Genomic DNA, 27,593 nt, shown 5'->3' on the forward strand with positions numbered 1-27,593 from the left:
AATCGCACGATCCTGCTTTGAAAAAGACTGTCACACAAATACTCTATTGGAATAACGGATGCTCTTTTTATACAGCATTTCATTCATTTATAGTTTCATACATATGCTGATTACAAGTTCTAACTAACCGCAATTTTGTCTACAGGGTGCAGCAAGTTAAATCTTGAAATGTCTTAATAAAACAATTAATAGCACAGCTGAGCCCATAAGTTCTTGTGTCGAGGGCAAGCGCCCAAGTACAGGAGCGCATTCAATCAGCTTGAGGTGGGCCCCATAGGCCGCATGCATTGCCTAGTAAATGAGCGTAGCTTACATTGTTTTCAATTGAGTGCCCCTCTGAGCCTCACACAACAGAAACTTCTCTGGGTAGCTCAAAGCGAAGTCAGCCACCAATCCGCCCCTGAACTCTCGGCATACAGCCGATCATGCTGTGGATGGCTGTATGTCGTGTACGTACTATAAAGTAATTGAAAAGCACAACAGATTGTTTTAAATATCGGCGAACCGCCCAAGTTGACCACCTGTGCACCGCCGATGTGGTGCGGTGGCGTGCGGTGCAGTCGATGCGAATTTATAGCCGTGAGCATTTGCCTGGCTGTCGCTCGAGTGCTCCGAGCTCATGCAATTTTTCTCGGCCGTGCTGGGCCCCGATCAATAGTCGCCACAAGTTTTTAGCTTTCTGCTCTCTACGGCAAATGCTCTTCGGCTTGGCGGCCTTGCTCTTTGCCAGCTCTTATGCTAATTTCAAATCCCGCCAGCTGAGCCAAAGACGACGACAATGAAGACGATGGACGATGCGCAGCAGAGAGGCTGAGACTGAAGCAGAGACAGAGACAGAGGCAGAGACAGAGTTGCCATGTGGACCACACACGTTGCCAATTCGCGTGCGACGACTGACGGGTCGAAGGCAGACGGCGGGCTTGAGGCATGCCCAGTGAGCGGCTGCCGCTGCTTTTATGGCCAAAAAGTATTCGCCACTGGGTTTTCAGTTTGATAAATTATCGATAAAATGATGCGATCACTTTTAATTTGGTTTAGTTTACCTACCGCATTCTTAGCCAAATTAAAAGCATAAAAGCATAAAACACACAAACACACACACACACAGACATAAAGCCCGCACTACAAAAACAAACATGAAAGCGGCCAGCAACGAGAACAACAGCAACAACAACAACAACAACATCTCTGAATCAAGAATGTTGGACTGAGTCTGTGGCTGAACTTGATTGAAGTTCGGGCGCGCCGGCGCTTGCCTTCTCTGGTTTCTTTTCTGTGGTCTGTTCCGGTCTGCTCATGGACTTGGACTTGGGCGAGACCGAACCCCTGTACAGACATGACGGACATGGACGGAGCTAAGCGGCTCTGCAAGTGAAATCGCTCGACTCCGTGGACGTAGCTATGGCTCTGGCTTTGGCTTTGGCTGCTGTGCGACTGCCGTTTAGTTAATTAAGTTATCAAAGTTTTTATGACGTCAGGAGCAACATCGGCGATGGCGCTGGAATAGCGCTGCACGTGTGAGAGCTTCGCATGGTCATTGCCATGGCCAATGTGTGGGAACTACAGATTGCGGTCCAAAGCCTACACTAGATTCAAAAGGTACTTTCACTCCAATTGTGCTTACAGGTTGTAAGCAACGATTGATTTATCATTATCTTGCCATTATCCTATTAAATAATAATCCAGCAGTTATGCCAAAAGTTGGTAAAATTAATTATACATAGATGGTATAAAATAGAGTATTTATTAATCAAGGCATATTGAATGTGTAAATCATGTACAGAATTATATATACTTATATGGTTCATTACGTTAGAAAATCAAGTTGTGCAGAGCTGCGATGCTTCTAAGAATGATATCTAATAGATAATTAAATATTTGCCAGACCTTCCAATTCTGTCAAAAGGAGGACCTTAGTAGTTGTCGCGATACATATGCCAACTAGTGTGGCGCAGTACAATGGACCGATAGATCGGCCAACAGGACCAACACTGCTTCCACAGCCGAAGGCTAAGCCAGGCTACCTGTTGGCATGATAGCAATGTGGCGGAGCCAAGAAAAAACGTTTTTGAGTTGCTGCCACCAGAGTCATGTTAATTTTCGATGTCAACATGCAACTGCTGCCGTTTGCTATTCGTCGCCAGTTGCCAGTGGCCAGTCATTGATAGCCGTATAATCGATTTGAGTGGCGCGCCATGGCCATTGAAGCTGGCCAGTCGTCTTGGCCGGTCGATCATCAATGTCATATGTGACATTGTCGACAGTTTGTTAAAATTCTCACGCTCCTTTTGGCGACATTTTTTCGCGACTTTTAATTACAGCTGTTGTTTGTTTTTCTTGCGATTGGAAAAAATAACAACAACAACAGCAAACAACAGCAAGCAACTGCAACAGCCGCAGCACAAAAACTAAATCGATGCCATAAAATGAAACTGAAATGCGTCTTAAATTAAGTAATTAGTGATGAAGCACACACACACACACACACAAACATCAACGAGTGGAAGCTGAGCAAAATGAAATGAGCAAAATAAACAAACAAATTGTTGGGTTCAATGCAATTTAATTTCGCTCGTAATCTCAGACTCAGTTTCAACTGTCAACACAGAGTTGCATTTTGCATGGCCCACTCCCTCTCTCAGCACGCTCCTCTGTCTCTCACACCCCTCTCTTTCTGCTGCTCTCTTTCTGCGTATTGCAATCTGCCGTATCTAAACTTTTTTTATCATTTCAACCACCCAGCAGCAAGCTCTCATCCAGAGTCTGTCGTATGCTCCCTTCGCATTGCGCAAAAAAAAAAACGAAACTGTCATTTGTCTATTTTTAACAGACACGCCGACATGAAGGATTTAATTAAATTCAACTCGAGTTGACAGCTTCCATGCTTTGATAGCGCTGAAGTGTGCAGTGTATGTGTGTGAGTGTGTGTGTAGTGGGAGTTCATTTGTATGGGAGTGTGTACGTGTGTGTTCGTTGCTGCGCTCAGTTTTCGATTTGCTGACTTTTGATGCCATCAGCAAGAACTTTTGACTCTTCTGCTTGGCTTTTCAGTTCGATTGAAGTTTGAAAAGTGATTGCAAGTCATTGTCGTGTAGTGTGGCAGCTTTGTGCCTGATAGTTCGTACAAGAACATTTGTTGCAATATTGCACACACAATGCGTTGCGTATAGCTCGACAAACAATCCCCACACTCATACGCCCCATAACCCAACTAATTAGTCACTTCAGTCTCTTGCATGCGCTCTGGACATATATACATGCATATATGTACATATGTCTATCTATATACATATGTATGCATGTAGTTTATACATATTAATAATATATATATTTGTGCATATCGTGTAAACAACAAGCCACAATTAGGCAAATGAAAATGTCACATTTTCAAGCATAATTTCATAAACAACGTTGGGTGACTGGAAACAATTTCGTTATATGAGTATGTCAAAATTACAGATGTGTGACTAAGGCAGCAACTAGAGGGAGCTGCTACTAATAATCACAGCGAGCATGCGAATACCCAATAGCAACAACAACAACAAGCTCGCTTTACTGTCTAGATGGCGTCAGAGCGACCCACCGCAAGCATTTTGGTTATGGAAAGCGGCAAGCGCTACTTAGTGGCTTTGGTAGCATAATTAAGCACACGAATTGGCGAGGACCCTAGTGCCACACAAGTAGGCTTCTCTAAAGCGAACTTTTCTATAAATACTTAGCTTCCAACTGCAACTTATTGGTGGTATAGAGATAGTGCGATTAATTGTAGGATTACGCCATTCTTAGAGCAAAAAGTCATTGCACTTAAACAGGGAATATGTACTTATATATACGAGTATGTCATGGGACAGCACTTTGCCTAGAGGGAACAGTGTTAGTTAGATATTTGAGCACTTGAAGAAACCATAATTTCTTGGTAATTTTTAATAAAACATATTTTAATCATAATATCAATTATCGATTCAATTATAAAACCATCGAATGGGCCTGTCCCACAAGTAACGTTTCAGTGCAAAATCAAGTACAGGTAATAATAAATGTTTGTTTTTCTCCTCTTTTTATAAAAAGTTTTATTATTTTAAGCATAAGCTTAAGCTGTACAATTATAACGTAATGAGGTCATAGACCATCTGTATGTGATTACAAACATAGCACTCGAAACTGAAAAAAAATAATACAAATTTGGCCCGAATATTTTACGTATAACATATTGAACTACTACTGAAATGCAAGTATTTGTATTTGGGTCGGAAAGGTACGCAAGGAAACATATAAGACAATCAGCAACTGGTGAAGTTCTGCCCCGTTTATTCAATCATCATTAAAATGGTGTTTTATGTTTGGGAAAATGTATGTAACAGGCATAAATTGTGTATATTCTTAATCTTGACGCTGTGAAAAACTTCGTATGTCGACTCTCCTAATTTCTAGAAGTTCATTTTATTTTGCTCCTCTCCCTTTCTCTATTACCAAAATTGCTCAATTCTGTTTACAGTTCCCAAGTGTACGTAATTGTCACCTCTATATTGTAAATTTCAGTCAAATCGGTTAAACCGCAGACAAGTTAATAGTGGCAAAATTTTAGGGAAGTACAAATACCATCTTTATTTACGAATATTTTATTGCTATTTTATGTAATTGAATTTATTTTTTCTGAATCATTTGTTTACTTTTTGTTTGCATTCCGATATCTTACAACTTTCATGTGCACCTGTAAATAGGTTTGGCTTTACTTGAGCTGAGTTTTCAAAACAAAATAGTATTCATGAATAATAGTTTCACGTAAAAGAGCAACAGACAACTTAAAGCTTTCTCAAACAACATAAGCATAAGACTTGATTTTTTGTTTGGTAATAGCTTGAAAGTTTGTTTTAGTTTCGTAAATAATACTTAGTTTATTATAGAGAAGTCGGACCGTGTATATGTATGTAGATATAGTTATAAGTATTTATGCATTCACACAATGCCAATCAGGCAGCGGAGAGGCAGGCGAGCTCATGCAGCAATTTGGTAGCTGCGAGTGGCAAGTTGCAAGTTGCACGCCGACTGTTGTGTGACATGGCTTGGCTGTGGCCATTTATGAAATTAAGTTATTTTGCTCTGGGGGCCAAAAGCGGCATTTGTTGGCTTGCACTTGAGCTGCAGCTGCAGTTATACTTGTACAACAACAACAACCGATACAAAAACAACACCAATTGCAAGTGTTGTTTTTGTATCGGTTGTTGTTGTTGTTGATATTGCTGCTGACGACGACGGCAAAGATGTCAGTCGCGTTTTAAATGAGTTATTAGCCTCAAGTTGACGATTTTAGCGCGCGCTAGCAACAAGTTTTGCAACAAGAGACACAACAACAACAACACGGACAGCAACGACAACCGGAATGAGAAGCGACAATGACAGCCACGGCACGTCTATGAATTATGGCAACGCCCATTAAAGTGTTTTACGTAACAACAAAATGGCAGTCTGGCAAACTGTCATACATGCCTAATAACTGTGCATTGTGCCCAAGGGATGCGAATGGATGACAGAGCGCAGATTGAGCGTAAAATAGTACAAGCGTGTTTATCTTGCACGCTAATCATAAGGCAGTCGACAGTCGACTCCATTCGCGTCACCACCCTCACCACACTCCCCCAAGGGCGTGACACTCGCGTCCTAAGCAAACAAATCATCGACCCACGCCCCCTCCCCCTCTCCCTTGCCCATCCCCTAGCGAGTGTGTCGACAAGATAAGCTGCGTTAAAAGCCCATTTAAGCTCTGCACGTGCAGCCAACATCGGCCCATCTCTCCACACTCCACACTCACCCCACACCCCCCCTGTTTACTCAGAGTGTGTAAACTGTGTGCATGTGTGTGTGTGTGTGTGTGTGTGTGCAGTTATTGAATTCAAAGCTTGTTCAACACCACCCTATTCCAAATAAAAGGGCTGTTCTCTGTCACATAAACGTCATACGCATATTAGAAGCTTGTCGAGCTTTTTGTAGCTTGGGGGCCGGACGTCAATTATTAATTTGCATTGATTTTCGATTGAGTTCAAGCGCCATTTACTGTTTTGAAAATTAATTAAACTACTGCCAGTAGCAGGGGGAGGACGGAGGACGGGTCTGGCAAATTGAAAGCCATCAATTGCTGGCTGGTATCACTTTTCACTTTTCACTTTTCGCTTTCCACTTTTCATTTAATCAACTGCGCATGTGAAATCCTTCCCTTCAGCATTTGCTACGCTCTGTCGCGAAACTTTTCACTCTTTGCACAAAATTAAATTGTATTTCTTTTTCCGTTCGGTGTTTCCCTTTCCACCCTCTGCTGTCATTGAATTAAATGCCACATCATTGCAACCCTCGTGCGTAAATTTGTATTTTATTTGTCGTTTGGCATTGTCTGCCTCTCAATTGCTTTAATTTCTTTGGCGTACTTTCGGCCGAGGTAGCTGCTGATCTGTTCAGAAGCAGGCGTGGCCAACGCTGCGTATGCGTAACATTGTGGTCATGCTTCAGCGCATTCCCATAAAGGCCGAGCAGGCAATTGTTAACGCACATTCATAGAGGCCGATCGATCAGGCACACTATATGTATATAGCACATACATTTATCAATAGGCTGGCACAGAAATTTACATTTCAATTACAAAACGACTGACTGAGTGAGTACGAGTATCTGACTAACAAATAAATAACTAACTGTAGTGGCTACATACATGTAGTATGCTGTATAGATGTAGAGCACATTCATTATTCAAAGTTTTGCGCCAACAGCAGCAACAACGACAACAACAACAATTGGCATCTGTTGGGCTTGTTAACACGATTGTTGCTGGTTGTCAACACGAAGGCAGCGACCGACGGAGGCTCGGACTGGGGCTGGTACTGGGACGGCACAGAGACACAGATATCACAATGCATCTATATATCTGTTCGCTACAGCCACAGAATATTAATTACAGTGGCAACAACAACAAGCACACAACAACGACAACAATAGCAACAACAACAGAAACCGGGGGCACTATATTCATTGTCAGCAGCATTTGTTTGACTGAGTTTCAGTTTTTCAGCATTTCAGCATTTCAGTTTCGTATGCGTTTTGTGATTGATACCCGTTGTAGTCTTTGGCAGCACCAGTTGCAGGGGCAGTCGTGGCCGGTTGTGCAACATTTTTATTGGAACAATTTATGCACGTAATTAAATCGAAAAGTCTGCAGTTGATTGCTCGACTGAAGGATTGAGCTACATACGAGAATCGAACGATTGGTTTTCAGCGTCTGCAGATGCTTACCAGCCCGTTGCTCGTTCGCAACGCTGTGGCATGCAAGTAAATTTGTTTTCTGCAACTGCATGTGTTGCATGCCCAATGGGGCAGCAGCACTGCCTTGCTCATTAAGGAGGCAGAAAGTGAAATATTCGATGCGTTTATTCGGAAAATGTCCACGAGCGCTCTTCGCCATGAATAAAGAAATTATCGCAGCTAAGCATTTTTGGAATTTGGGTTAGAAAGTGCATTCATACACAACAGATCCGATCCGCTTCATTGATATATTACACAATAACAATACATAAACATGTAAATACTTATAAGGTTCTTAAAATCTGTAACTTTAAATCCACCCACCTACACATATCAGCAGCAGCAGCTCTACGACTTGACTATTTTTGGTTGATTTAATACTTGTATCATTGCTCGCACTTTTTTAATTCAATTTGATTTTAAAAGTTAGTTTTGTTATGAGAAAATTACGTAGACTGTTAAAAACGCATGAACCAGACTACGATGTACCCTCTCCCTAAGCAACCATCGATTCATTGACAGCTTTTAAAAATAGTAAGCCAATTTATTGTTTGGACATGTCTACAAATCAAGTTTCTTGCCCCTAGCTGATATATTCTCGAGGTACGTGCGGACAAACAGGTGAACATGTGTATCTATATTGTATCTTTTATCTCTCACATATAAATACTGACTTTTTAGCATACCCATTTAGCCTTCGGGTCCAGGTATAAACAGTGGCATTGACGCTGTAATTATTTTGCAAAGCAAATAAATTAATAGAATGTTCAATATTTGTTGCAAGTAACGAGAATTATGACCGTAGAAATGAATTTCTTTTGATCCAGCCATGGCCCTTTCAAGATTCGGCCGAGAAAACAGTGTTGGCCTGAGATACTAAGAATGTGTTGGCAAATAAATACTTGACTCATTTCGTTTTTATTGGATGGTTTCACGGTCAACTGACCTACTAACGAAGTTAGTTATTAGCTGTCACCTTTATTTAAGGTTTTTAAGAAACTCGACGGTATTTGAGCGCAGAAAAAGAAAGCATTTTAAATCAGTTTAATATGTAGGTACGTTTTGGTACTCATGCAAAATATCATCCTAATTTTAACACATTTATTCAAGTATCACATATAAGATAATGTGTATGAGTCCAATCTACTTGAGTCGTAATTATACCTTTGCTGTTCGCTTGACAAACTTTTTCCCCATCTGGTCTAATTGTTTAATTAAAATTAAAACATCGCATTAGAGGGTCTATTCGGAGACCTACCAGAACCCAATCAGATTGTGCCTGTCGTGTTTTTTCTCCACTCAAATGCCCCTACCTGTCCCTGTCCATTATTTGTGCGCCATCATAACAATAATTCTTGGCCGCCTCTGCGATCAACATCCCCGATAAGATAACAGACTGGAGAGAGTCTTGGCCTCTGTGTGGTTTCCTCGCTGTCCCTTCGCTGTTAGCGCGGCTGTAACTAAGCCAAAGACACAAAAAGATGTCTCATCTTTGGCTTAATTACTTGCACGCGTGCTAGAAATTTATATGAGCAGGAGAAGACACAGCGCCGTCCGCAGCAGACGGGGAAGGGGCGCCGGTGGCGGTGCGGTGCGACACTTGTCGCTGGTACTACGACTGGGACTGGGACTGCGTCCTCCAAGGGAGACGTCTCACTTAGGTCGCCGCCGCTTCGACGCTGCTGCGACGCTGGGAAGGCGAAGGTAAGAGCAAGACGCAGACGGAGGCAGAAACATAGGCGAGTGGCAGCAGCTGCACAAAGCTTGATGCTTGGCCACTTTTTTCCCCTACACTCGAGTTATTTAAATCTCTTGTTTTTCGCTTAAGATTTCTTGGTCACATGTATGTACATACGAGTATGCATGTTGCCCCACTGCCCATCCCATATGGTAAATGTTGTAGTTCCCTGCCACTGGGGACGATTTTGTTTATCTACATGTTGCTGTCTGCTCTGTCGCTGCTTGTTTTGTTTTTGTTGCTGTCGCTCTGGCTGCTGTTGTTGTTTTGTTGTGGACCCACAGCAGCGTTTTTGCTTTCGTTAATTAACTCATTAACATTTGGTTTTGAATCTTTGACGCGTCGGCAAATGTCAATCCCTTGCGCCAACTGCCACATTGTGTTGCATGTTGCGAGTGTGATGTGTGTATTGCACTCACACAGACACTTGGAAATACATATGTTTTTACATACATACATACTTACAGACATACATACAGAAGTATAAACAAAAGTCAAGCACTGTTCTTGATGAGTTCATTAGCGAACTAATTTCGGCTTAAATTAAACTTAATGCGAAATGATGATCATCTTCGTCATCAGCAAAGCAAACAAAGAATCGAGGCGCAAAAACAAACAAAGAGACGAGCAACAAAGCGGACGGACAGGGGGACAGCAGCAGCAGCAGCAGCATCAGCTATAAAGTAAGCGAGGGTCCAACGCAAGACAAGGAAAAAAATGTTTTAATTTGCAGCTTCTGCCCATTTGAGCGGAAAAAATCAAAGGCTTAAATGCCGGGAACGGCAATCCGAAAACCAACAACCACATCGACAAGAACAGCAACAGCAACAACAACAACAACAACAGTAGGGCAATCTTAAATTTGCGCTACTACTCGTAGTTGGCACTTAAGTTGATCTCTCGTAATGATGATCAGCAGCTCGAAGGGCGCCGTCACTGCTGCCGCTGCTGCTGCTACCGCTGCTCACTGAAGCGCATTCAAACCATCCCATGCAACATGTTCGAAGCAGGCCGTTCGCCGTGCTGGTTGTTCTTATCGGGTGGTGGGGGCGGGGGGAACAGACATCAACCAGCAGCCGCATCCGTTTTGTATTGGCGACAGCGTTCATGCTGCCTTCTCCACTTCTCTCCCCCATACAAGCACATACAGTCCGTATGTTGTTGTTGTTGCTGTTGTTGTTGCTGTTTCTGTTGCTTGTACTTGCGAACTTCGCCGTCTTTCGTTGTTATTAATAAAGACCACACATTTTGACAACAAGACCACCCAAGCGCAGCTGTTGCTGCGTCGCTGCTGCAGCGCAGCTGCAGCGCAGCTGATGCAATGGCCGCTGCAGTCGACAGTGCAGTTGGCGGTGCGCTCATAGTTGACTGCGCCGTTCGCGACCCCTCTGCGAACATTTTGCATGCTTGAAATTTAAAGGCTCGCTTAATTATATGCGGAATGCGTTGAAGTCGCTGCTGTTGTAGCTGCCGCTTTAATTCCCCAAAGCTCACTGGCCATTTAAACAGAAATGCAAATTGTTTGAATGCAGCCCCCGACTCTGGCAAGTGTAAGGCAAGCACAAAATGGGGGCCCGACCAAGATGCCTATCGGTGTTTTGTAATTACAATTGAGGGTAAATATTTATTGCATGGCTGCAAGCTGTGGTTGCGTGTGTGGTCGCTCAGTGACCGCTTTCTGGTTTGTGGGCAACTTGTCACCACAGCCGCCCCCATCTTACACGTATGTGGCCCCCTCGCCCGAACCTAATAAAAATGTCAATGGCAGCAAAGCAGCCGTCAGCAGCCAGCAGGCCAGCGACCAACCTTATGACATCGCCAGCGATGAGACATCTATGTACGAGAGCCCTGGCCCTGGTGACAAACGAACACATTGCAATGCGCAGAAAAAGTGGACACACAAAAAGCTATGTACAAGCTCGGGACAACATGCAGCATAAGACACAAGCTATTGCCTGCAACATCTTGCATGCAAATGCGGCAGCAAAAAGTCACTGAAACTAAATCAATTTTTCAGCAAGCAGCAAGAAAGGGGGCGCACAAAAAGCACCTATCAGGTGTATTACTGGGCTTCATTTACAGCCGCCAGCAGCAGCAGTGGCGGCAGCAGCAACAACGGCGACAACAACGGGCCTCAGCACAGAGACCACCCCTAAGCCAACTGGCAGGCTCGGACTTTCTTGGTGGTCCTGGTCCAACTCCTGCTCCCATTGTTGGCGGATTTGCCAAGCCGCGCTTAAACTTCAACTTTGACGCGCGCTTTGCGCTCACTAGCTGCGAGCAGAGTATATACACTCGGAGAAAAAAGGTAACCTAAAAGCAATAAGACTCGAGAATTCAGAATATTCCTTATTTCCGATTATTATTTTTCATATATTCTAGATCAGTATCAAATTGGCTCTTTAAACGAAACCCAGCTTTTAAACATTTTAAGCGTACTAGCTATAAGCATTTTTTTTCTTGCTCCACTTAGTATTATCATGTGACTCTTTGCCTAAATTAAGGTTTTTTTGTATACCTTACTATAGCGGTTATTGTTTACTAAAACCTCTTTTTTTTGGAAAGTGTAGGAGCTGCCTTCCTGGCGAACTTTGCGAGCTGCGTGTGAGTCACACACAGGGAACTCCTAGGTGGGTTTGTCTGGTCCAGCATGTGAGGCGCAGGCGCGCGTGTGTGGTCCGCTGACATACTGAATCATCGTGGCCGCCGATGGTCGCCTGCTGCAGAGACAGCAACATCATCTCCAACAACATCATGAAGATCGTCGTCATCATCAGCAGCATCGTCATTATGAGGTTCTTGTGTCTGCCGCAAGACGATTGCGGGTGCGTCTTTTGGTCACTGATCTGGCTCCCCTGCCAGTGCCGCTGCCCTTGCCACTGCCACTTCCACTGACTCTGACTCTGCTGCGGCTGCTGCGTTGAATGTTGAATGCGATCGCAGCACAGATCTCCAATTAGCCTGCCTTCTGCTTGATGACTTAATTAAGTCTGTGTGGCGCCTGGCCATGCTCTCTGCCTTTGCAGTTGTTGCTCTCCTCTTTACTGTTGTTGGTATTGGTGTTGGTACTATTTGTGTTGTTGTTGTTGTTGTTATTGTTGCTGTTGTTGTTGGTTATCGATCTTGCGCTTATTCCACTTCTTTTGTGCGCAAGTACAGTGGGCAAGTATTTGAGTGCGGTACTCCGCTCTATTGTCGGCTTTTGTACATATTTTGAAACAGTTGTCCCTAACTGGGCGGCCACGAAGCCACATCTGGACCCCAAGGTTGGCTGCTCTGTTTAGACCCCATGCGACATGGCTGGTGATTTATGATATGTGCACCGCGTAAATCTCAATGCGAACAAATCTCAATGCAACAGGCTACACTAAAAAAAAAATTATAAATGCTAACAAGATCAGGGAATACTTTAATGTTAATTAAGACAATGTAGGATCAAAAGTATATTCTTAAAACGCACTGATAAACCAAATCAATTAAACTAACATAGAAGTTTGTGGATCAGCCGCTTCTTATTCCACATTAGAGAAGTACAATCAGTGATGGTTTCTGGACTTCCACTTTTAAGTGGCTAATGGTTAAGTGGTTAGTGGTTAAAATGAATAAATATTGATCTGCCTATTTATAAATTTGCTTTTCCGCGACCAACCCAAGTTAGTTATAACATATTGATATTTTTAATGTATAACGTATCTAATCGTTTTTTTAATGATATTCAATCAAGATCTGCCTAATTAAAGACGATAATTTGTAACATTCTCAGGTGTAAATTACATAGTTAATAGAAGTAATTGCCACTCGGTACAGATGGAAATGTAGGTCAAAAGGGGTCAGGCTTTAGAGACGTTTAAGTCGTATGTTATTAATATCCAACAAGTCGAATAAGAGTTTAATATTTAGTTACTATTGTGAGTCTATTTATTCATTGTTTTACGTCTACAAATATAGACTGTCGACATAGGTGTCGACATACTGAAAACTACTAATTAAATGACTTTGCTAACTCATCGAACTAACTAGCGGAATAAAAACTACTAAGTTGGCGCTAACACAATCATTGGCCAAAAACGATAGATGAAATAAAGGCGATTGTTACTTAAAAACAAGCTTTAAAGTTCCCCGTGAGATGATTTAGTTGAAATAAATAGTGTTAGTGATGTTTGGAATCTGGAAAATGAGCATATTTTTAACCTCACAGAAAACCTTCGATTGTCACTTCTGAACAAGCTTTAAGAGTTCTCTATGAGATGATTTAGTTCAAGTAAAGATTTCAATAAAGGCATGTTGGCGAAGTCTTAGAACCAGACTCCGAGATTGAAACATCGACTTAAGGATGTTTGGAATCTGGGAAATGAGCCACAACCTCACAGAAAGCCTTCGATTGTCAGAACGACCTTTAAGAGTTCTCTGTGATATGATTTAGTTCAAATAAATAGTTCAATAAAGGCATGTTGAGATTAAAACATAGAATGTTTGTAATCTGGGAATTGAGCCTAGGCCTCACAGAAAACATACGATTGCCAGACCGACCTTTAAGAGTTCTTCGTGATATGATTTAGCTGGAATCAATGTTGGTCGCCATTTTGCCGAGTGTATATGTTCAGTTCGCGGCAGCTGAAGGAGGGCCTGTGTTCCCCACAATTGTCGGCGTTCAGTGAGTGTCTGGATATCTTCTGCCTAAGTGTTTGGCGCATTTTTGACATCTTTCGCGACACATTTTTCATGCTGTGAAATATTTTGCGAATCTACGCCGAAGCCGGCGGTCGCTTTGAAGGGCCTTGTGGGTGGCCAGCCAGACGGCACGCCGGCTGGGTTATCACTTCGCCTTTGCCATAAATGCGCCGCGTCGTGGAAATCTGAGCCCAGTACATGTTTTACAGCTTACAATGAAAATGGGTGCGAGTGTGTGGTCCCGACCTCACTTGCACTTTTAGCAGTTGCGCTCAGGTGTGGCCTCTGGCCATGAGTCACATCGAGATGCAAACGCAGATGCCGAGCCAATAACGTGACAAACTCATAAAATGCTCCAACAACACCTACGCACGGGCCACAACAAATAATTGGCCCAACCGACTACAAGTAGAACACTCGTGGTCATTCCCTCCATTTATTTCCATCCTATCGATGGAGCCACGAACCTTGGTTAGCCAACCATCGCCAATCGGCAATCCTCAAGAGGGTAATGGGCTTTTAATGACAGACGTTTTTATGCTTAAAATATTGTCAAAGTGAAAAATAACTCATTCGACGAGTACACACAGCTTTGTGCACACACATTGATTAGATTTGAACGGCAGTTGTGCTACGGAAAGAGGCAGCCAGCATTGTTGGATATATCAACAAATTAACAACATTTAGTTCCGCCGGGCTTTCACCGCCCACAGTTTAAAAGCGCCATTGTCAGTGGCGATGGCAGCACAACTGGAGCTCCGCACACTCGTTCCACTTGCCTTACTGCCTTACACACTGTACTAGATTGTATGTACGAGGTCTGTTCAAAAGGAAGGGTGAATTTTGAACTTTTTTGAAAAGTATTTATTCATTCATCAATATCCATTTTGTGATCCCCCTCAGATATAATGCACTTATGCCAGCACTTCTCGATCTATACTCGAAGCAATTCTGAAATGCGCTTTTCGGTGTGGCCATCAGCTCGTTCTTCGATTCTGACTTTAACTCATCAATTGTGGCAAAATACTTTCCTTTCGTTACTCTCTTCAGTTTTGGGAATAGGAAAAAGTCAAATCTGCTTTTGGCCAACAAATCGCGAAACAACGACGTTGCTTTCCTCAAAATTTTATAATTTCGGAACAAATTTCGTTGCCACAAGTTTAAAAAAAACATTCGAGAAAATTTCACGGCATGAGCCGGTTGATATGCCAACAGTTTCTGTAACTTCCCTAATATTGATTCGACGATTTCGCAAATCGATTTTTTCACTGTTTCGATGTTGTCTTCGTTTGTTGACGAGGTTCCAACTCCAGGACGCTCATCGTCATCAACAGCTTCTCAGCCTTCTGTAAAGCGCTTGTACCACACTTAGAAACACTCTTTTGCGAGAAAATTTCAACTGCCTTGGAGCACTTTATTCCATTCCCAAGGGCGTACGCAGGGGGTGGGCAGGGGGGGGGGACGTTCATTATTATGACGCACTATTTCGCCTTAAGATGGATCTGCGTTGGATTTGTTGAAGTTTTTTCATTGATCATATGCATAAATTATTTTTTAAATGTATCCGGCATTATTTAATCAAAATTTTATATTTTTGGCCCCCCCTTTGGTAAAAGCTGGCTACGCCCTTGTCCATTCCTAACACAAAAATTAAAATTAAAAATCTTTGATTCAATTTTTTCTAAAATCAAAAATCGAAGAGCACATAAAAACGTCACTAACCTTTTCAGTTGTCAACAACAAACTACTAATCCAAATTGGCTGATAATGCCAACATATGTAAGATATATGTATGTGTACCAACACTTTTATCAATCGATAATCGAATGTACACAAATTCACATTTCCTTTGAACAGACCTCTATTACTTATGGTATGTAGTATGGCATATGTATGTATCTGTCCGCCTGTCTGCCTGTCTATTTGTTGTTTGTGGCTTTGCAAAACTATTTACATTGGTCCATCAAACAGCCATTTAGGTTGATGAGTCTGCCAGTTGGACGAGCGCGACCTGCGCTGCATAAGCGATGCACTAACATGTATTTGCCTGCACTTTCCGCACACTTGCGCCCATTGTGGCAACACCACCCGCACCACCGCCACTTCCAGGCACCACCACCAGTCTCCAATCCACAGTCCCATTTGACGCTTCGTTCCCTGAACTGAACTGCGAGTATCATACTATAGTATACTATAAAAGCCTGCTGGCAATTTTGCGCTCTGGGTCTGTGCCTCTGTCCGTGTCTGTATATAAACAAACTGTCAGCGTTTGTTAGCTGATTTCTTGCTGATGGATTTTTCATTAGAGTCGCGTTCTGTTTACGTGCAAGTTAATTGAACATGAAGGTCAGTTATGCGATAGAGGCAGGGGAATAATAACAAATATTTATACTATATATCATCAAGAGATGCCCATGTAATTACATAGTTCATTCTTTGTGTAAGTTGCAATTATTATTGCAGAAATAACTTAAACTTTAGTAGTATGTGAGAAATGTTCCCTAGATGTAAGTCTTTCGAATGTAACAAGAAAATAGTTTCTGGAATTGAATATAGAATACAATCTCAATATAAGGAGGTTCGTTAATTTCAAATTCAATTTAGAAATGTTTGAAAATGTAATATCTTGCTTGTGGAATTTTTTGACTGAACTGAATTTTAGAAACAAATATGAAGTTGTGAGAATTTTATTTAAATTACAACATTTTAATCCTAAATACCGATCTACGAAACAACAGCCTCCGATAAGCTTAGCAGCATTTGGCCTAACTCTGTAAGATGTTGGATTCTCAACAAGTACAATAATGGTAACGAAAAAAACACATTCCACTTCACATACGCTCACGAATAGGAAACAGAGCTACATACATCTGTAGGCTCATAGTCGTATATAGAAGTATGTATTTAAGTGGTTAGGTATTTAATATGTAATATGTAGCGCACTTTGAATGATGGCACCTCGAAACTCGGGCTGCTTGGCAAGCCACCACACGACTACCAAAGCTAACCAAATGGGCCCAAGACGAACGCACGAAACGAACAATTAACACCTGCTCGCTCAAGCTGCTAAGAAACGGCAGCACCACCACCACCACCACCACTACCAACAACAACAACAGCAACAACAACAGAAATAATAAACAATAATTGCTCCAACGAAAAAACATGGCCACAAACGCGTTTGTCAAAAAAGCAACAGCAACAACAACAACTAACATAAATAAGCTAAACACACACACATACACCCGTAAGTACTATACACACACATACTATACATACACAGACAGAGGCAATGTTAAAGAGCTCGCACCTGAGATGGCGGGTTGGCCATTTGGCTCATGCTGCCTGCGTGGCTGGCTGGCTGGCTGACTGGCTGGCTGACTGGCTGGCTCGCCGGCTTCTTGTCTCACTTGGCCCGATCACGACACACGCCACACCGGCTGCCAACAGCAGTAGGAACAACAACAGCAACAGCAACAACAACTACAACAACAACCGCAACAGCTAAACATACGCGCAACAACATCATTAACTTTAAAACATAATTTCGAAAAATAAATAAAATAAAAAATGCATTTCGACTACTTTTTTCGTGTTTTCAAGTCAAAAATGTAAAACTAAAGGAAAAACGGCCATGGCTTTGCCCATTAAAAAGACATTAAATGAGAAAACGTGTTGTGTTACAACAGCAGCAACTTCCACAAGAACGCCAACAACAATTGCAAATAAAGTGTATAGCAACAACAACAACAACAACCACAACTGCCAGTTAACGCAACGAAGAATGGCCACGGCTTCTCGTCTTAAACAAAAGTCATAGACCCGTGAACATTTTGTTGGCCAACGGAACATTTGGCAGGCACCTTGCGATGTGAAAGCGAGGGCCACTCATGTGGATGTACATACACACTCTACGTGTACATATATATATATATATGTATGTATGTATGTGCACTCCAACGATAATGATAATGGCGTTTCGATCTGCACAGATCTACCAGTGAGTAATCTGGGGTAGACTGAAAGCCATCCAGTCGATGAAAAGCACTTAAACAACAATACCAGCGTATTTTGAAAGGAACTCATTTTAATTATGTGTTTAGTCTAACAAAATATTTCGCTGAAAGTATGGCACTATTAAAGACTCACAACTAGCCAAAAGAACTCTGGGATAAGTCGGCTGATCTTCAACTATCAACTGTATAATAGCTCCAGCCCCTCCCTAAATGGCGCACTATTTCGCTTTAAAGTGGAACTGAGTTGGATTTTTTGGGCTATTTTTTTTTTTTGTTGATCATATGCATAAATTATTATTTTAATGCATCGTAGTTTATTTAATGAAAATTCGAATTTTTTGGCCCTTCCATTTGGAAAAAGCAGGGCACGACCTTGCATAAGTTAATACATAATCTAAAGATTAAAAGGTCTAGAGTCGTACACGCCTAAGACTTATTCTTGAAACGGGTTGAAACTGCTTTTCCAGACTAAGGATACTATTATACATGTATCGGATATCTTTACGTTCAAACGGAGGGACGGACAACTTGTCATGCTGATCAAGAAAATAAATATTAATAAAATAAAATATATTTTAAATTTTAAATACCTGTCAATTATTAATAACAGAGCAAATATAACAAACCCTGATCCATAACTGATTAAGAACGGAAACCGCATATTTTCAATAACAAATAAGCCATATGTGCTTTGGCATCCATCCAGTCTTATAAATGTACAACCACAAGCAAATTGAGTTTGTAAATCATTTTAACAATTGGATTAACTGACAAGATACAAATGACTTAGGCAAGGGTCAGATCAATGGAAAATTCACAAATACTGTCTGGCTAGAGCTAGCACAACCAAATAGGCAATAAAACCGATGGGATCACCCTTTAGGGCATTACTGGCACTAAATCGTTTCACTAGATCAACTGGAAATGGTTATGATACTAAATTTCTCTAACATTAACAAAGACTCCACTACCAGTCACCAACCAAATGGAGAGAACTAACTTAAATTCAGTTATCGGCCTCCAGCCCCCGTCTTCCCTCTTAGAATCCCCCTCACTTGACAACATAGAAAAATAAACAACTTTATAAAGCAGGCAAAAATTAAAATTTAACCCTGTAAATAAAAAATAAATAAAATAATTAACAACGAGTCGAAGGCCCGCTTAGCTAGCACTCGTTAATTTAATATTTACAAGTAGTTTAGTATTAGATACTAGATTTAATTTGCGAAAATAAATAAAATAAAAACTAATTTATAACATGCAATGTCCACAATTAAAAGTCTTTCCCAATCCTCAGCTCAAATGAAGCAAATAACAAGGAACCACAAGTCCGCAAGTGGATGGTTAGCATTCAAATCAATGCTTAAATGCTATAAATGTGGCCAGAACCCCAGAGTTAGCACTAAAATAAGTGCGCAGGACGAGGGAGGGGGCATTCTCAAAAATTGACCACAGAGCCCAAAACAGACTTTGGATGGCGCGCCACACAGCTCTGGGGTGTCCAGCTGCAGATCGTCAAAGAGACGACCGCAAGTCGGTCGCAGAGTCAGGCGCCGGCAACAGGAACTAACTCCACGTCAACTACATAAATGCAGATGAATGTCGACAGTCGAATGTGGCCGGCACTGGGACGGGGACTGGGACTGGGACTGGGCCTGTCCTCATCATACCACACGCATATCCAATTATTTAAATCCCAAAACAAAACGGTCGTCGCAAAACAACAACTAAATAAAAAAATGCAACGAAATTCCGAATGGCAAGCAACTGCGGCTACCTTGGTAATGAATTGTTTCAATCAAAAGCAGTTAAATCATTTAAATTGCTCCCTTTCTGAGGTCATGCTGCCCCAGCACTCTGGAACGGGGCAGCTAACTGCGAATAATAAAAATATGATTACGATGTTTAAATGCAAAGCAACGCGGGGTATAGAAAATCAATGTAAGATGTCAAAAAAGCGCACTTGTTAAAAGGAGGACTCGCAAGAAACTGTTAGTCCCCAGACCCGGCCAGTCTCTCGCCCTTCAAGCAGATGTTTTGTGGCCGGTCCGGACAAAGGTTGTGCGAAAAAAGATCAAGTCAGCTTGTTGGCTCTACAGCTCTGGGGACAACTTGTTAATGGACTACAACATTCTTGTGATTGGAGAGCAATTGTTGGGGCTTCCGTTTTTGTTCTCCGCACGGCATTAATTGAACAGTCTCGCCGTTGTCAACAACATGTTCTTGCATAATACCTTATACAGTTAGGTAACCTTAAGAGCAACCTTTGCCAATGATACAGGTGATTCTCTGATTTATGAAAAGGTCTACCGAAGTACGAGTATAATCAAAAGAGAGTTTAAAAAATATAAAAAACCTCTATGATCTTTTAGACCGTAAGAATACTAAAAAGGCCTTTGCCACATTTTCCAGGACTCTTTTGCTATCTTTACGTCAAAGAAGGGGGCTGCCTAACCGAGAAAATGCATGTGCAAAAAATGTGAAATGGCGAACACATTGGGAAAACAAATGCTGTTGAAAAGCAATTTGAAAAACATTCGAATGGGAAATCAGAATACATACTTATATATCGTAACTGAAGTGATGCGTTTTCCTAGGAAACACCTATTTGGGGATTTTGGACCCCACCGATTTGTCCAGAAACATGTTAAACAGCCAATAAAAGCTCAACTTTGCACTTGCTTTACACACAAGATTTTGGGTCTTTGTTTCTTGTTTCTGACATGGATACCCCAATGATGCTACAAGCTTATCAAATAATTTTGCTACCGACTGCAAAATTATAACTTATAGAAAAAACAAAGTAATCCTGCAGGAGGATAACACAGTCGCCGTATAATTTATTTATTTGTATATAGTTATGGAAACACGATGTACTTTATTTCTCTAGATTATTATATTGTCAATTATTACAATAAAAAAATATCGCTTTACACGCAGCTTGCTTATGTACATACGTACTATACATATGTACATATATAGTATGTATGTATGTACATATGTATGTATGTAAGAGTATTTATGGCTCATTTGGTTTGTTTCATAGCCATAACCTTTTCATGCCACTACTCGTGTTTACACGACTTATCGCTCTTTTTATAGCTGCACAAATAAACGATATCCAATTTGGTGGAATACTAACAAACAAAAGCAAAAAAAGGCTTACAACAATTAATCAATACCAAAAATGTTCATAAGCTACAAAATAATTTAACCTTTAAAATGGCAATTAAATCGTTGCAACAACAGCAACAATAACAACAATCGCTATTTATTGACTGACTTACTTATGTGCCCCACCATCGGGCCGGGTGCTTGGGGGCTTTCAAGTATTGCGGTTGTGTTTTGAGCTTGGATTTGGTTTTGGTTTTGTTGCTGTCTGTATAAATAAATTGTTGCCTGGGCTGTGCACAATTAATTGAAGTTGAAGGCTCGACGACAAACAATTAAATAAATAAATAAAAGTGAACAGAAGCAGAAGCAGAAACAGAAGCGAAGCGTGCGCGTGCGCCAATTACCTGCAAGAGACACAAACAAGAAAGAAAAGCAACGAATTAGTGACAACAGACCAACAGGCAATAAATCGGTTAGGAAAATAAACAAATAAAACGATCATAACAACCACAATAGCTTCTAATTAAGCAATTGGAAATAAGCCATAGATAGAGTCGGCAGCCCCACTCCAAAAGCACCGCCAATTGCCGCCGCCGCCCTAATTGTTGAGACAGCGGCAACGCATTTGGCGTTAATTAGTCGGACTCAACAGTTCTGGGAAGGAAAGCATGTGAGCATGCGCAGTGCTGATTGATGTCTAGACTCGAGAGGTACTAGATCTGCCCTAAATCTAAAATTGCTAAAGTTATGGCCAAGATCGTGAATCATGGAGCGACTAGTAATTGGTTGAGCTTTTCAATCTCGATCATGATTCATGGAATAGGAATTTAGGATACCTAATGGCTGCATGAGCCCGTTTAGGCCATTCCCCGGCTCATAACAGCACAAACAATTACATTAAATGCAACAATCACTATGTTCCCCTCAATCAAATCGGCTCAATGTCAATGCACTCGACTGGGAACACATACATACACGAGTATATACTCGTAGTCTCAATTGAAGCACAGAGAAACAACAACAAAATACGTAAGAGACAGAAACAAAAATAAAAACATTTTAATCAACTTATCAAAAAGTGTCAGTCAAGTCAGCAATCAACATTTGCAACGTGTGTGGTCGTCAGCGTCATCGTCATCGTCATCGTCGATGTCGACGTCGACGTTGACGTCGTCGTTTTGTGCTGCTTGGACCGCCGACCGGCCCCTCAAGCTGACTGACACCAAAGTTAAGTGGTAGGCGCACACACACACACACACACACTCTCACACATAAACACACAAAGGCAATTGCCAGGCCACAAACACTGACGACAAAAGTGACGCGTCAAAGACACAAGCTCCCAAAGCTGAGCCAGTTCCGAATGCAACGATCTATGAGAGAGGTACACATGTAACTGTGTTTGTGTGCGTGTGTGTGTGTGTGTGTGTGTGGTTCGGTCAATACGATTGCGCACGATCAGCTGCAAAGCTTCAAGCCATCAATCTTATTGACACCGTTTTGAGAAGAAATAAGAAATAAAAACGAGTCCGAAAATCAAACTCGAGCACCATTGGAAGGCAGTTAGGCAAGCTGGCAGTTAAATCGACACTTGGGGGGCTCAGCCTCAATTGTAATCACATATCTATGTATGTATGCATGCATAGAGCCTCAATAGTGGGCCCAGCAACTACTGCTGCTGAGTGTTATAATTTAGCGCTAATAAGCCGCACATGGCGATGGGACGAGGCACGGAAGCTGGCGCCGATATTGAAGGAAGCCCACTAATGAGCACGCGGCCAGCGCAAATGATTTATAAGTGTATGATGAATGCATAAGGAAATGCCATCTAATTACTTTATATGAGTCCAAACGGACGGCCAGTCGAGATGTCGTTGTTGTTGCCCCTGATGACGATCATCATCATATGTCAGCGACAGTCAGTCGTTCTGATTGTCACAATTATTACGCACATAAATCGCAATGAAGCCCCAACAGGCCGCGGGCACGATCGCAACGACTTCGGAGACTCGACTCGGGACGACACTGGGAGCTGGCATACCTATACTATATACACACATACATACATATAGTGTAGTATATTATAGTATCAGTAATCGATCGGTGGCAGAGGCAAGGACAACAAACATAGCAAATTGAGTCGCACGCGGGCAACAAAAATGTAAACAGGCCCAGTATTCGTTGTGCTTCCTTTGCCTGCTGCCTCGATCTTGCGCAGATCTCTGAGCAGCGCACACTGACAACAAATGCCAGGGTCCAGAGCTACTGCCACAAAAGTACGCCTAAACACGAACATCTCTGCGCTATCCGCTGTCCGTCTCTTTGACTGACACTGGACAGCATACTCGTAGGAGCCATACCGACAACAGCACGAGAAGAACATCATCTCTTCGACTTTGAGGAAGTTTCAATACCCTTACCCACATACCCTTCCCACATACCCTTACCCATATACCTTTACCCTGTTGCTACATTATAGTATTTGCATCGTAAACTTAAGCTGCCATTTGTCCAAACCAGGAAAATGAAAACTATTTGGAAAATTAATTTCTCTGAGATAATTATATTATTTAATTTCTAAAAATATGATTTGTTTTAATAATCGAATTAAATCTTCTTTAGTCAAAATATTATTTCTACTTCGTCAATACCTTCTTGTCTAATGAAAAAGCAGTGTTTAGTTCAAAAATCAAGTGTCTAATGACTTGAAAACCAATTGCAAAAGTGTACCCAAAAACAAGCATGGAACTGTAGTGTGCAGTGGCCTCAGCCCTTTTAAGCCCACTGTACCCAAAAAATAGATTTTAAAATAATTTAAATCCAAAAAAATAAATAAACAATTATTGCAACTTCATTTGTATACCCTTTTTTGGCGCGAGTGTACATGGAACACACAGGAGGAGGCGTGGCAGACACCACAAAGTATATATATTCGTGATCAGGATGACAAGCCGAGTCGATATAGCGTTCTGTATGAACGCAAGGATCTCAGAAAGTATAAGAGCTAGAATAACCAAACTTGGTTTCCCGATTCTCCTGAGCCCGAGAATTCTGATTGTTTGTAAATGTAAATGTATGTATGGAATATTTTATATTTAATTTCATGAATTAATTAAATTAATTAAATTTTTGATATAAATTTTTTTGTGGGGTGGTACAGGGTATTTAAGAGTTGAGCCTGCTCGACTTTAGCATTCCTTTCTTGTTGAAATTAGAATATAATAAAAAATATATAACACGTTCAAACAGATAAATGTTTATTATGTTCACATTTAAAAGCACAATTTTATATCGGGGTTGCATCTAATTTATGTATGTATATCTATTTGCAGTACAGAGTACAGGCAAATCAACAACAATGTCGACAACAATAATTACGGGAGTTAAATTGAAATTTCTGGGGTTTAAAGTTATTTGGATACGATGTATGGCTATTCTACCTCTTATATCCTTGCGCTCATAGAGACGAACAGATGGACAGACGGACAAAACGGTCATATCAACTTCTCCCGTCGTCCTGATCGAGAATATTAATTATTTATCGGTGTCTGCTTCACCTCCTTTTGTGTGTTACATAATGTGTGTTATATATATATATATATATATATATATATATATATATATATATATATATATATATATATATATATATATATATATCTATATATATATATATATATATATATATATATATATATATATATATATATATATATATATATATAAGCAGTTTCTGGAGAAACCCAGAAATCTTTTTGCCGATTCACAGCCAAAGACCTTGATCAGCATAACCATCTGTGACTCTGTCCGTTTGAATCATGGCTCCTCCCACTAATTTATATGTATATATATAGGTATCGCATTAAAACATTGTTCCGAGGCGTCTTTCGAACTGACTCAGATAATCTTCCGAGACAAGTCGATAGCGATTCGATTAGATAGTTGAACAAAAGTACGGAGGACTAATTACGCAGCTCATTACCATCCCTATGGAATTAATGGATGCTTTAGATGTAACGCAGAGTGAAGGATAGGGGCACTATATGCTATACGTAAGTAGATGGAATAATCAAAATAATCTAAATTCAGAGTTGGAGCTTTCGGAATACTGATACAGACATCCTACTGTATCGTAGTGCTGTATATTGTTCCAGTTGATTATCAAAATGAAGAATCAACCATAACTTCATCACCAACTAAGTCAGCATTATGTAAAATAAATTGCTTGTAAAATTCTGATCTTGCATATTTATAGGTGGGTTTGACTTTGTTCATATTTTTAAATAGACATGTTTTAGTCGTTTTAAGTTTAAAGTTCTTAATAGTTTTCTTTTGTTTATTTTAAAATTTAATATTTTAAAATTTAATATCTGAATCATTTGATATATGTTTATAGCTGTGCGTTGTGGCATAGTTTATTTTGGCAACATTTTAAAATTAATATAAGGTTTGATTTAGAGACAAATGTTAAAACAGATTTCAAAACTGTTTGTTTTAACCAGTTTGATTATCACTATTTTTTTTTTTAACGAAAAAATTATTCACTTTTAGTAACTTTCAGAGAGCGAGGAATTTACCAATATCATTTTTTTTAGGTTTATCTGTGCATTTTCACCATGATCTAAACATTTTAATTTGTATTCATTCTCTCAAAATGTAATACTTTACAACTCATCCAATAATCATTATTTTTCAAATTAATCATTATATTATGAGCGAATGAATAAATCTTAAAAATAATCATTATTTTGTTATTTTTACAATAACACTTATTATAATGATTACAGTCCCTGGTTTTAACAGCCTTAAATGTGTCACTACTGGTAGTAATTATTTCTTTTTGTTTGGTAAACTGAACCAATCGTATGGTATGTACATAGTCGTATATGCCACCATGTAGTATGTAGGGTGTTGCAGCAGTCAGGCAGATGCATATTCGGACTCTGTTGTTGAGTCTGACTCTGACTCTGAGTCTGACTCTGAGTCAGATCATCATACGCAGCTATCGCAGTTGGATCAGAGTCATCGTTGTTGTTGTTGTTGTTGCTGTTGCCTGTTGCTTTTGCTTTGCTTTTGTTGTTGTTGTTGTTGTTGTTGTTGCCATTGCCATCGAAGTCGGCGCGTACTGCATTTCATTAATGCTCGTTTCTAACTGCTTAATAAAATTTATTTGTATGTACTGGTCGTTGGCCAAGTCCGCTGGCTACATTCGAGCTTTATTAGAGTGCCTGTTGGCAACACAACAACACACATATGTACATATATGTATGTATGTATGTATACTTACACTCATATATAGTATACGCAGACACATGCAATGCGCAGGACAAGCTTAAGCGTTGTTCGTGTTCGCTGTCAACTTGGGTGGTCCAAGTCAGCGGCAGCAGCTAAAGAACAACAACAACAGCAACCACGACGGGCCAAGCAACATCTATAGCTACAACTACACACAGACACACAGGCACACACACACATATGTATGCATGTACAAAATGCAGTCTCAGTTTCAACATCGGGCTTTTCTCCGCCTGCGAAAATACTATACTGACTTAATTTTATTATGCAAAGGCTTGCTGACTTCTGTTGTTGTTGCTGTTGTTTTTGTTGTTGCTGTTGTTGCTGTTGTTGATGGGCTGCCTTAGTTGCGCATATAGATCAAAGTTAGACAAAAGTTGATAGCCTTATTGGCGCTGCCGCTCTGTGAGTCGTTTGTCTCCCATTCGTACCTATGTATATATGTATGTCTGGGCTGCTGCCTCCGCTTTCTTATGTTGCTGGCTCTGCGTAGCCTGCCTCCGGATAGAGCTCCTGCCCCTTGCTTGCTTGAGTCATCAGCGGGATTATCGCGGGTTGACATTATGAGCAGCAGTCGCACCAGTGCGCACAGACAATATCTATTAGCCAGGAGTAGAAGTAGTTGTTGTTGTTGCCGCTGCTCTCTTTGGACTGCAATTAGTTAAGGCTGACAAGGCGGTAACGAGCTCAGTTTTGGTTGCATTGAAAATGGATGATTTCTATCTGGTCGTGAAATTCTCACACACACAGAAAATTCAATATGGACTTATTTAGGTATTGGTATTATACTAGACTTCTTTTAAGCTCCCGTGCCAGTAAGCAGACCAAGTCAAAAGCATAATGAAGAAGAAATTTCACTGATGACAAATTTATTTACTCTCTGTCCCAAGGATAAATGTGTTACTAGTTACAGTTATTAGTTAGACAGTAATAGGTTCTTACGATCAAAATGTAATAAACGTAGCTATAAATGTAATCTCTAATCTGTGTCATTTTTTTTTTCTGCCAGAAGTTTCCACACTTGCATTAATAATAGCCAGGATATCCTTCAGAATCAAACTCACACGGTTCTAGCATTCCATTTTTGTATTTTGTATTTATTGGCGACAAGCTCAAAAAACGGACAAATCTCGGTTAGATCAGTGTAAAATAATCACACTATATGGAATAATTCTTCGAATTTCGTGATGTAATTTAAAAATTTCAATACCGTTGCATAGATATGAGCTTTAAAGAGTGCTTTCAAACAAAGTTTAACCTGAACACACTTTGTACAAGAATGGAATTTTCAGGTAAACAGCAATATCACAATAAACGTCAGATGATGATAGAGAACTTTCATTCTTCTGTGTCAGTACAGTATCGATTTTCCAATTTAAAATGTTCGAGTCCAAGTGCATTGCCATTTGCCGCTGCAATGGGCAATTGAAGAGCCCCCGATCCGAGACAGATCTCGCTTGGTAAATGGCGCC

General features: G+C 40.8%; 1 protein-coding gene across 1 annotated transcript in view; it reads right to left on the reverse strand.

Moving 5' to 3' along the window:
* LOC115633876 (homeobox protein invected) overlaps positions 1–27,593 on the reverse strand; it is a 55,124-nt gene that overhangs the window by 13,600 nt on the left and 13,931 nt on the right. The window contains exon 4 of the mRNA XM_030531381.1: positions 8,919–8,924. Within this exon, the coding sequence (XP_030387241.1) occupies positions 8,919–8,924 (6 nt within the window). The remainder of the gene's footprint in view (positions 1–8,918; positions 8,925–27,593) is intronic.

Source organism: Scaptodrosophila lebanonensis, unplaced genomic scaffold (genome assembly GCF_003285725.1).
Source record: "Scaptodrosophila lebanonensis strain 11010-0011.00,11010-0021.00 unplaced genomic scaffold, SlebRS2 tig00000001-arrow-pilon, whole genome shotgun sequence".
In the NCBI taxonomy this organism is placed as follows: Eukaryota; Metazoa; Arthropoda; class Insecta; order Diptera; family Drosophilidae; genus Scaptodrosophila; species Scaptodrosophila lebanonensis.